We start from the raw sequence: 12,915 nt of genomic DNA, 5'->3' as shown, positions 1-12,915 counted from the left end.
CCAAATAGACAGATAACAGACCCTACATAGATTCATTAAAAAACCAAGAGGAAAGAGAAATACATTAAAAACATCCCGCCCACTTCTAGAAGGCCACAGATAGTTAAAGGACTAAGGCCTGGTTATACAAAAAGGTTTTTAGGAAAGTATTTAGGAAAGCTGTTTGTTTGCTATGCAATTGGACATGCCTTAAGGTACTGCCAACCGAATTTTTCATCATGGTTCCTGAGCTCAAGGAGCACGGTTTTGCCTGTTTGGACATAATTGGACACAATTTTGAATAAAGATTGTGGAGTGGACCTTTCAAAACTGCACTGATTTTTTGCTTTCTTAAAATTCCTGAGCAATTCCAGGTACGAGGTTGCTAGTAGTGTCAAAATGTATTTGACAGGCAAATCTACTGTGAATCTCAGCAGAGGTTGTCTGAAGAATAACAGGACAATGTATTGGCTCATTTTATTAAAACCCAACCTTACTTAAGCTTATTAAAATCTAAATATGCACAAAGCCATTCCATAATGTTGCAATTTGAATAATGACCAACCATCAAGTTGCAATATTATTTTTTAAAATTCATAGATAATTTTATTAGGAGGTTTTTATGGTTTGGTGCACTGAAAACACAGGACACTACTGTACAGTATTAGGATCTTCGGACTTATTGACAGTTAAAACTGAATGTAAGTCACCTAGAGACAGCTCTGTGCTAGGCAATTACCAAATTTATTATTTACTTAACAATGGCTTCATAATTTATTTAATAATGGCTTTAATGACTTAATAAATCCTGGTATGTTATTGGAATGAACAAACATTTTTTAAATGAATGAGCAGCTGAAGCAAACAAACCTACGTTTGCTTTGCAGGATATTTCGAAACGGTTTGCAGAACTGCAACTTTCTTAATCCCAAATCTAAACTGGACACTACTTGTCCACTCTGTGTATTACTGACATAGTTCTTTCATGCACATGTCATCAGAGCAGTGTGGGCGCTGGTTCTCATGCAAAAATAAACCATGTGCCACTAACTGCGAGATGCTCCTTAGTGAGGCTCTTTTTCTGCCGTGGTTGATGTTTGCCCAGAACAGGAGTTGCAAGCGGATTTCAAAAGCACAGATAAATGGAAGCTTTTAAGGCGGAAATTCTGCAACATAAATGAGTAAACAAAACAAGGAACCCTCGTGAAAAACTCACCCTCCACCAAAATTCAGCTTTGCTGCAGCGATCTAGACTAAAAAACAAAAAAACCCCAACACTGCAAATACCTTCCCATTCGCAAAAGGAAAACAACATAGCTGTACCTTTATTTCCCAAGCTGTGTTGTCCAGGTCCCACCAGTAATCAGAAACATCTCCGGGCTGTACATTTCCAAAAATGCTTAGCAAGGGCTTGTTCGATTAAGGGGTGTTTAGTGTGTCCTTATATAGGGGCAAAGGCAGGTGTCTTCCAGAGGTTACTTGGAACAAGGGCTGATCACTGTCGGTGTAGGGGGGTAAACCAGAGCTACATTCACTCGCTCATTACCGTTCTTCGGACAGATGATCTCAGTCACTCCCTCTGGCCTGGGTTGACTCAGCAATTCTCCTGCGGGAAACAAGGTAGAGGGCGTTAAGACAACCATGATACACCTTGCTTCAGGTCTTGAGTCACAAGAAGGGTAAGTTCCCAAGCATGTATAAGGAAAACACGACTCAAGCGATCAGATCATTAACTGCTTGAAGAGACATAACGTAATGCAAAAATGTCACCCGACACAATTATCGTATTGAAAAAAAGGTAAAGGTAAAGGGCCCCTGACCATCAGGTCCAGTCATGTCCGACTCTGGGGTTGCGGCGCTCATCTCGCTCTATAGGCCAAGGGAGCTGGCGTTTGTCCGCAGACAGCTTCCGGGTCATGTGGCCAGCATGACAAAGCTGCTTCTGGCGAAGCAGAGCAGCGCACGGAAACGCCGTTTACCTTCTCGCCGGAGCGGTCCCTATTTATCTACTTGCACTTTGATGTGCTTTCAAACTGCTAGGTGGGCAGGAGCTGGGACCGAGCAACGGGAGCTCACCCCGTTGCAGGGATTCGAACCGCCGACCTTCTGATAAGCAAGCCCTAGGCTCTGTGGTTTAACCCACAGTGCCACCTGGGTCCCTTATCGTATTGACAAACTGAACGTCTAAAGGATTATATGCAAGACAAAAGCAAGCAGCTGTCATCGCTTCCCCTCTCCAATCACCTGCACCACCAGACAGATGAACTCTAGAGATCTTTATCTAGAATCTGAACATTTAATGTGTCCACTCCCAGAGTCTAATGAAAGAAAGGCTACAGAGAGAAAGAGAGCTTGCCATTAGAATTTAGGAGTAGATGCGCTCTGACTCAATGAAGGCTTTAATAAATGAATTAAACTATACCTGCCATGAGCAGAATTGGTAGGAGCCAGACACACAGTGTCACACTTTAAACCCCTGCCTAGGTATGTTCTAGTGCAGGGGTGCACTGAATTCAGTCTTCCATCTCAACGGCCTCGGAAGAGAGCCATGGAACGTGAGAGAGGCCCTCCAGAGACCCTCTGCAATTGCACATGCCTTTGAATGCAAGCACTTTTCTTAAATTCTACTAGGGTAGGGATCCGACATTTGTAAGTTCCCCTAGGAAATTATCTACTTTCAGCCCAGACCTTTCTGTGCTAATGGCTTGCAACCATTTCTCCTCCTCAATTTGCTGTTTCTTCAGTGAAATCACGGAGTATATAAAAAAAGGCAGTTGCCTGTTTCTAAGGAGCTGTTGAACACCTTTCAACCGTGTGGGAAGATAACAAGAGGGGAAAATAAATGAGAGAGACTATGGGATAGGTGAGTAAATGCAGACAGAAGAGGTGATTTTTGATGAGGAGGTTTCCCCAGGTAAGCCTGGTATCCAGATGCTGACATCTCCCTCCTTTAGATATTTAATAATAATTCAAGGTCTTGATCTAAATATCCCCAATAACTGTAGGCTCTCATGAATGCATTCCAAATCTTTTGTTGTATCAGTTCTCTTTAGTTTCTTTGGGTTGCATCCAACACTGTTGTTACTTCTACACCCTCAAAATCTGCTCCAGAGGGCACAGGAAGAGGAGAGAACCAACACACAATTCTTCAACTCTTTCAAATGTATTTCAAACAATGTTATATAAAAAATACAGTAGCCAATCATTCTTATTAGCTGGTGATGAGTCACTATTTAGATCAGATAATAATAACAGAATATGTGTACAATGCTTCCAAGTGTACATGACACTTTATAGAATAATAACAGCAAAGAAAAAGAGGGATTATGACCTAATAGTTCAGAGTCATGGGTTCGAGCCCCATGTTGGGCAAAAGTTTCCTGCATTGCAAGGGGTTGGGACAAGATGATCTTTCTGGTCCCTTCCAACTCTACAGTTCTATGATTTTATGACCTAATGAGCTTACAACCTGAAGTGCCATATTGGTGAATACAATGAATGGAGAAGGGAATAAATTTATGTGTCAGACGTCAAGTGGGGGAGACTCAAGCTCAAATCTCAGCTTTGACCATGAATCTCACTTGATGTCTTTTGGGCCAGTCAATGTCTCTCTGCCTAACTTACATCACAGATCGTCATGGGTGTAAGTGAGGAGTGGGATGCAGGGGGGGAGAACATGCCATGTACAGTACATTGTGTTGCGTTTGTTAGAGGAAGGGTGGGACACAATAGCATTAAATAGCACTGTTACGAGAAGGGGGGGATCCCCCTCCCTTATTCCCTAAGGAAAGAAAACAATAAAGACAGCAATATTCAGAGTTTGAAGATTCCTGAGTTTAAAGGATGGAAGTTGCTGTTCACACAGTTTCATCTGATGTTCTGTGCTAAACAGGCCAGAACAACATCCTCAGCAATTCCTGCACCCAGCCCCACAACTTCCAGGCTGTGGAAACTCCCCCCCCCCAAGAACGCAAACAGCAATTTAAAGATTTCAAAGGATGGGAAATCCTTCCACCTAATTTTCCCTCCAGTAGTTAATTACTAATTTGTCTAGACTACTACTGTGACATTTTATTTCATGAAGCAATAATTAGCTTTATGTAGGGTTTGTTAATGCATTTTGCTACTTCTGAATAATCCCCCCCCAATGCTTACCCAAGGCAATATGAACGTTAACAGGTTGCAGACACAGCCTGCACTCTGGAGTCCCCATGAATAGGTGAGGGTAAAGAGTTCAATAAGGAGCATTCGTCTTTAAAATGGCAAGCACATGCAATCCTAAAGGAGCCTGTGACACTTAAGGCTCAAAAGAAAACTTGAAGTGGGTAGAGACAGTTGTGGCAAGCCATAGATATTAACATGGTATGTGGCCACAACTTTCCCCACATGCAACAGTCACCATTGGAACTTATCAGCTGTCTTTCCAACCGGAGAGCTCTGGCTTGCTCTCCCCTCTTCTGCATTTCCATCCTCTCTTTTGTTCTTGTTCATTTTAATGACATAAGCTGGCCTTGCAAATAAGCCCAGAGAAGCTACAAGCCGACAGACATTTCAAAAATCACTGGTTGCCTGAGTTCAGGCTGTGTGTGTGTGCGTGTGTGTGTGATGGTAAGATCCCACAGGAAAGCAAAGGGAGGGAAGCACAAAAAAATAGTGTTGGGTGCACAACTTGGCTTCTTGTGACACTCAGCTTTCGTTAAAAAAAAGCAACACCCCAAATTCCTAGTCCTTGCAGATGTAAAGATATGCTTGAAAGTGGTCCTTTCCAACAGCATGCACACACACAACCTTTCCAAAGGTCATATTAATCTCAGGGTTGGGAAGGTCACATCACTTTGGGCGGGGTGAGGCTTGTGTTTTGACAAGATGATCAAGGGTCCTCTGAGCTCTCCCTCTTAATTAAAAGAAAACTAAACTGCAACTTCAAGCAGCTGATTGGCTGTGCTTGGCTGCCTTTCTTGTGAAAATGTGGAACAATGGGAAAAATTGCAATTTTTTTTTTGGGGGGGAGAGATGGATGCCCCACCCCCTTGCCACTTTGTCAAAAGGTATGTCTCCCCTCCCAAAAGTGAAATTTAATTTACCAGCCCACCCTCCCAACTCTCTGATATTCCCCCCCTCTAACAGCTTGGAGAATAACAAATGGTCCTATGAAAGGGTTGTTGTTGTTGTTGTTGTATATGTGTGATTATCCTCGGTTTCTCTGAGCAAGATTTTCCGTAGTTAATGTAGTAGACTCACCCTCATCCCTACTTGCAGAAGCAGAATAATATACTGATTCATTCCCGCAAACAAGTTTTAAAATGCATAATAAATTAAGCAAAATCAATAGTGCGAATCTGCTCAATCTGCATAATTTATACTGGGGGCTGAGGAATCTGTGGCACTCCAGATGTTGCATCATGCTGGCTGAGGCTGATGGGAGTTGCAGCCCAACATCTGGAGGGGTATAGCTTTCCCACTCAATTCGCACAGACCACAGAAATCCACTTTTAATTTGCAGGATTTTTATATATGCAGCACAGAGTACTCATAACCCTGCCTACCTTATTAGCCATAATATTGAGTCATTAATGTTACATATAATCTATTCCGGGGGTGGCCAACTTCCGAGAGACTGCGATCTACTCACAGAGTTAAAAACTGGCAGTGATCTACCTTCCTTTGGGGGGTTCAGGTCGAGGTTGTTGAGCTGTTTTTTAGGAAGGAAAGCCCTGTTTTGGGGGCTTCAGGGCAAAGATGTAGAGCTTTTTTTTTAGGGGAGCCAAAGTTGCTGAGTTTCTTTGGGGGGAGCCAGTGATCTACCACAGACGTCCAGTGATCTACCAGTAGATCACGATCTACCTGTTTGGACATGCCTGATCTAATCTATTGCATGCAGAGGGAGCGGGTGCAGATTCTTCTCCTGCTGCCATGTTTTTGCATTTTTTTCCTTCTATTTCCCTTGCAATTCTGAAAAGTGCAGTTGGCACCTTGGCCAGAATTTGTTTGCTTATTTGATTTTCATACTGCTCCTCCTCCCCACTGGGAATCTGGACATGTCAGTGACCTATATGCTGAGGATGACGGTATGTTCTGGTGGCGGACGCCACATACAATTTAAGATGAGTTTAATAACAGTGGCGTCTGGGATGATGACCACAATGATTACATTTCTGAGTAGCATTCTGCACCCTTATTTATTTCTCTGTGGACCATTTCCCCAATCACATTACCAAGCCTACCACATGCCCGAGTAATCAGTGCCAAGCATTATATAAACTCATCCTTTAAGGGGGGGGGAATAACAATTTTCCTGTTCTGCTGAATTAAGCCCCAGTGGAGTCCAAGAGGAATTAGAAATGTTCTGCAGATCAAAGTCAAGAAAGGTCACATTGCCAGAAGGAACTCTTGGCTCCTTTTCCTCTCAATGCATTAAGGGAAAGCAGGGGGACAAGGGCAGGAAAGAGAGACGGTGGCACGCACGCACACACGCACACACACACACACCTCCATCTTTTTTCACCGACTAGACCTTTTGCAACCCGTCTGTGTTTGGATAGTACATTCTTTCTGAGGCATGTCACACACAATTGGAAACCCCAGCCCCTGACTGCAAGCCCTTTCATAAAAATGAGAGATAATACAGAAAGTGAAGGAGCTCTTCTATTGCCAAGAAATAGTCTCCCTCTAACCCACCCACCCACCCACAAAACACCCCAAGAACCCAGAGGTACAGACTGAAATGTTTTTTTGCTCTTTCAACACTGAGATACCAAATTGTTTTACTGCTTTCATTTTTGCATGTGGAATTGTATTGACTTTTTAAACTGCTGTGCCTCTTGTAAGAAAGGGGGGACAGAAAGCAATATTATAGTAAGCCAGGGTTTTCTAAAGTGGTCAGTACTGATCCCCTGGTGTTGATGGGACTGTGCAGGGGGTGATTAAAGATCTGGGGCTGACAGGGGCTGAGGGGCGGGAAAGAAGTTTACGAGGCATACGGCAAAAAAATTAATTAGGGATTATGAGCCTCAGAAATAAAGGGCATGTACAGAGTTCCTTCTCAGTGAGGAACCTCTGCATTTAATAAGATGATTCCACAAAACAACCGCATCAGACCATTCCGCTTTGCTGCTAAAAAATTGTGTACACAGATACACTTTTACTTTTTATGACCGTATTTTTTGATTCCTAGTGATGTCGACTGAAGATTAGTACTGTAAGTGTTGATTATATGCTGATATTCCTTGACTTTATTCCATTTACATTCCTAAGATTCTGGGTAAAGGATGACTTTATCAACTCATCAAGGGGTCCATGAACTCAAAAGCTTGGGAAACCCAGTTATAAACAAACAAAATGGGCGAGCCACTTCAGTGACTGACCTCTTGGGAGCCAGTTCATACATCCATATTTAGTACCTGTCTTACCAGCATGAATGAGCTCATCGCAAATCCATCGCCACAAACAGGGCTTCGGTAGCATCGCAGACACAGCACTTTCTCTCAATGATATTAAGAGACATTCCAGTCCCTATCAACTTTTCTGGGTGTGGGTCAGAATATCTGCACTTAGGCCAACCACATTATATGGAGAATTGAGAAAATGAGTGTCTGAACTGCATGGATGGAGCCAATACTGATGGCTGTTTCGAGTAACTTGTGGAGATTCAGCATATGGAATGAAAAGGGCCTGTTGCTGGTTATAATACAGCAGAAGAGTGTCTGTACAGGAATTATAACTTGCACACATAAGCACACACTCCACTATGAGCCTCCTCTCCACCACACTGCACTGCAAAATTATTACATTTTACAACTAGTAAACAGGCAGGGCAATCAAACTGTACTGCTTGTACCAGCATGCGAAAATGCCTCATCCCAAGGGAAAATGCTGTTTGAAAAGCTCTAGGTTGGACTTAAGGTAATTGCCAGGCCACACAATTTTGCCAATGTTGATAATGTATTATGTAACTGATTTAGAAAGCACTTATTGCTGATGACTGAGCAAGGTCACCAGACTCTTCAGCTGAGCCGCTTCTGTCCTGCAAGAATGTCCGTACAGAGAGTGGAAAACAAGGTAGAAATGAATTATGGGGAATATAAAATTAATGCAAAGAGGATAGAGATGCAATTATATTATCCACCCACTTATACAACAGGAACTCCACAAGAGACTGGTTTTTCTCCTCCACCTCCTGCACCCTCCCCCCCCTGGCCAAAAAAGTGAACCAAAATAAAAAAAACCTGCTCCAGAGGTGCCCAAAGCAAAAGGTGTTCATTAACAGCCATAATCACAGTTAATAATTTTACTAAGATCATAAGCTAGAAATAATTGTGTACCTACTTAAATATATGGTTTTAGATACGCTGGAAGCTGCCCAGAGTATCTCGGGCAAGCAACCCAATCAGATGGGCAGGGTACAAATAATACATTATCTTTATTTTTATTACTTTAAGATAGTGCTGACCTCCCCATGCAGATTGAAGGAACTGCGCTGACAGATGAAAGCCGGGGTGGGGGGTATACTGTTTTACATCATGAATGTTACCTCAGCGCATGATCAATTTCTGATCAGTGTCAGACACCTCACCTCATGACAACCCTGGATTTCTCCAGGTGGGATGAACCGAGGCGATCAGGGCCGGTTCCACTGTCCAAATCAGTGACGTCTGGAACAGATTGGGCTGCCATCGACTCAAAAGGCTGCCCAACATTACTGAATGCAGATTAAAGAAACTGCTCCAGTTTCTTCTCTCCTCCTAGTCTATCTTCAATCCAAGGTTTAGGTCTCCTCTTCCTGCCTTGGGACCTCTGTAGTTTTGGCCTCACCCTTTTCAATCCTCAGATGCATCTTCCCCCCCCACAAATTTAAGTTCCCAAAGCTACAGATGAAGAGCATGTGGTTAAAGCAATGATCATTTCAGGAATGTGTACGGGCCCATTCAAGAACATAGTCTTGGGTGCAGTAGAACTCATCTCCCTGAGCATCTCAGTTTTCATTTGTTTTGAAAGTTATCCTTTATGGCTGCACAGGTATGCCTCCAGGTGAAACCAGACTACAGCTGACGAAAATTTCAAGTGAGCTTGGGGGACGGGGGCTTCAGTGCTCCTGCAAAACTACTTACTCATCCTCATGTCTAGCAGCAGCAGAATTATTCTACAACTTTTAGCATTTTGCATAAGTTACGCTAAAAGCATGCATACTTGGTGTAATTTATTCAGAAGTCAGCTTTCCGCCTTGCCCTAATTAACACACATATATGTAAATTACAGAGCATGTACTGGCCAGAAGGAATCTTTGCTGCACTGGACGGAGCACAAAGACATTCTGGCACCCAGGGCAGAAATTCCAAACCACCATTTTGCCACAGTGGTAAAAAATAAAATCTAAATAAATGTTTTGTTGGCATTTAAAGGATACCTCAAAATATCTGTCTGCAGCAGGCCGCTCCTCACTGTGCCTAAAGATGTAATTGGTACAGCGTAGAGCAAAATATTGAAAGGAACTGTAGGAAAAGAGGCAGCTCTTCCTCCCCGCCAAATCTCAGATTGTCTTTGCTGTATCTAGCTGCAGCACCACTGAAACAAGTAACATCTTGGAACTAAATCAATGTGTCAGGGAACCTGTTTATGTCCAGGGGCACAGCTGCCCCTTCCAGTTCCAGCAAGTCATGGCAAGGTATCATCAGACATTCATCATTTATGACCAAAGTCGCTTTCATACTGCATCACCAGCTGTAATGTTTATCACTGAAGATGAACTGGAAAGGTGCAATAGGAGAGAAGGAGAGAAAGGGGGGGATTCTGAGACCAAGCAAAATACAAGTGGAAGGACCCACCGGACCTCACAGGGAGAAAATAGGTTCTGAGAGAAATGGGGTGCTCATAGTCAAACACACCACTGCTGCTTGTGCGTATGCAGCCAGTAAAACATCTATCTAATGAGCACGCACATAAAAAGGCAGTGTAAACAGAAGAGTCCATTTTGAAGCTATTTAAAAATTGTTTTATCATTTAATGGCGTTGGGAAAAGAGGTCATTTTATGCCCCCCTTTTATAAGAGCTAATTTTGCTTTCCTTGAAGTAGTACTAAGAACTTCCAGCTTTTAAAGGATTTCTGCATCTTAGTCATTACTACAGGCGACCTGAGAACAGGGGTGTGGCAGGGGATGTTTGGGGCATTGGACAGAGGGGATGTTCAGTGCTGGGAAAGGGGTGGGTGGGGGAGAAGGGGGAGACAGATTCACCATACCTGGGGCTCTTATCCACAAACTAAACCAGGAATTCATTCCAAAGTCCCCCTCTCTTCTCTTGGACGTCACCACCGTTCAATCAGGGAGGACACAACTACAGTAGGGATTGAGTTCTGCTTCCTAATCTTTCAACCTCTGTTATCCAAGGTGAAAACCATCACCAAGGTAATGATGGTGATGAGTTCCATGAGTTCTCCAGACATAAGGGAGTACTGGCATGAACACACCCATTTCTTTAAAGGTAACAGAAGCAGCAGCCCTGAATATAAATGGCAGGTCAACTTTCTCCTCCAACTACCCTTTCATAACCTGAGACACAATCTAACCTGCAGCACAACCATGCCACATAACTGTTATGAGACTGTACTGCTTCAGATGACGGAAGATGAGATGGGTGTCCTCTGTGTTCTCAAAGTGTTCTTCGACACTCCCATGGACTGCAAGAAGATCAAACCTATCCATTCTGAAGGAAATCAGCCCTGAGTGCTCACTGGAAGGACAGATCATGAAGCTGAGGCTCCAATACTTTGGCCACTTCATGAGAAGAGAAGACTCCCTGGAAAAGACCTTGATGTTGGGAAAGATGGAGGGCACAAGGAGAAGGGGATGACAGAGGAAGAGATGGTTGGACAGTGTTCTCGAAGCTACGAACATGAGTTTGACCAAACTGCGGGAGGCAGTGCAAGACAGGAGTGCCTGGCGTGCTCTGGTCCATGGGGTCACGAAGAGTCGGACACGATTAAACGACTAAACAACAACAACAACTGCTTCAGACTGCAGATGGGGGGTGCTGGATCTGAAAGCCCCCTTGGAAAACTAGCAAGTCATTGCCCAACCCCTAACAAACCCCAATTCCAGCCTGTGATTTTAGAACAAAGAGCAGCTCATAAATCATTTTCTATACAGATAAATGAAATTTCAAGACTGCCATGGCCATGACAGTTGCAGTATTTTGCAATGTACATGGGTGATGCATTCTTAGGGAGGCTGGGAAGAGAGACATTATGGTAGGCAGGAGTGTTTTTCAAATTATTTACCATCTCACATGCACTTTCTGTAACAGCCTACCCCAACCTGGTGCCCATCAGATATTTTGGACTACAACTCTCATCGGCCCTAGCCAGAATGGCTAATGGTCAGTGATGATGGGATTTGTAACCCAAAACAAATGGAAGGCACTACGACAAGGAAGATTGCTCTATACATAATGCAATCAATGTGCTGGAGCAGGCACCCCCAAACTGTGGCCCTCCAGATGTTTTGGCCTACAACTCCCATGATCCCTAGCTAACAGGACCAGTGGTCGGGGAAGATGGGAATTGTAGTCCAAAACAGCTGGAGGGCCGAAGTTTGGGGATGCCTGTGCTGGAGAAACAAGCACCACTATGCCTCTGCATTAGTGTTAGAGGACTGGCCAAATGCATGCAATAATATTGCCACTTAAAGGCTTTTCACATTTCTCATTGAGTTAAGTGCTCTCTCCCCCTTTTCTCTGTACAGTCAAGTTAATGGAGCAGCTCTGTATTATCTCTCCATACTATCTCTGTGTCGTTTTGTACTCTGCACTGAATTCAAAGACTACAAGTTGGATGGTGGAATTATCATTGAAAGTGGTAACTCTTTGGTAACTCTCCAAGGACCCGTCGATTCCCTAGAACAGAGTTTGAAGAGCCACAGGTCTATCGTACTCTGCAAGTCGGCATAGTTCCCACTGAGGAGGTAAAACCAATACAGTCGTACCTCGGTAGTCGAACGGAATCTGTTCTGGAAGTCCGTTTGACTTTTGAAATGTTCGGAAACCAAAGAGCAGCTTCCAATTGGTTTCCAATTGCACAGGTGCACCAGAGACAATAGGGGAAGCTGCGCTGGATGTTCGGCTTCCAAAAAAACGTTCGAAAACCAGAACACCCACTTCTGGTTTTCGATCATTCGAGAGCCGGAACGTTTGACTCCCAAGGCGTTCGGGAGCCAAGGTATGACTGTATCTGTTCTGTACCACTTGCAGAGACCTGCTCCCCCCCCCCACAAGCAAACCCCTCCACAGAAAGCTAAAATTGTTTTGTATGGAGTCTCATTCAGAATGATTCTACACCCCACTCCCAACTGGAAACTAGGAATTAATGTCTGGTACCCTGTTTGAGAGTGGCTACATCTGAATCCCTTCCTTGCCATCTCTAGCCACCTGAAGCAAAATGAGAAGCAAATAAAATAACTGAGCTCTGAATCTTCCAATTACCAGCAACGCTCTACATACCCAATAATGAAAAACACTGTGCACCATTCATTAATTATGGGTGAAGTACACAGCTGTTTCCACCTCTCTTTATTGAGGAAAGGAAAGGGAGAGGAGTACAGAAAAAAAGCTTGCCCTTCAGTCACCTGTGAGGTAGCAAGTGATACTCTAAGAGGCCTTGAAAGTTCACACACAGATCTTTAAACTTTAATAGAACAGTTACTTAAGCACAGGTAACATACACCTGCCTCAGCGGTTACATTTCACTTTCTTCAGGAAGCTAATGGATAATAAGAACTCTGTAATATTTCCTGTAAATGGGAGGGAATACAAGAGCACAGAAGGGAAGGATGTAGGCATAACTCAGGATGTGCTGGTAGTTTTTCATGCTACAATTACTGTTTTACGACTGGAGTTTTTAAGGTTGTATTTTATTATTTGAAGTTCACAAAGTGCCCAGGGAATCAT

The 12,915-nt window shown here is 43.5% G+C and overlaps 1 protein-coding gene across 2 annotated transcripts in view; it reads right to left on the bottom strand.

The window, feature by feature from the left end:
* The window catches only part of MFHAS1 (multifunctional ROCO family signaling regulator 1), a 48,464-nt gene that overhangs the window by 9,053 nt on the left and 26,496 nt on the right, over window positions 1-12,915 (bottom strand). The window contains exon 2 of one of the 2 annotated variants that reach the window (XM_060269124.2): window positions 1,526-1,585. In XM_060269124.2, coding sequence (XP_060125107.2) covers window positions 1,526-1,585 — 60 coding nt within the window. Of the gene's footprint in view, window positions 1-1,302; window positions 1,586-12,915 lie in introns of both variants that reach the window. The other variant, XM_035140531.3, reaches the window with a different exon arrangement.

Source organism: Zootoca vivipara, chromosome 15 (genome assembly GCF_965207765.1).
Source record: "Zootoca vivipara chromosome 15, rZooViv2.hap1.1, whole genome shotgun sequence".
Taxonomy (NCBI): Eukaryota; Metazoa; Chordata; class Lepidosauria; order Squamata; family Lacertidae; genus Zootoca; species Zootoca vivipara.
The sequence above is the reverse complement of the archived record's forward strand: the minus strand, read 5'-3'. Positions and strand labels throughout refer to the sequence as shown.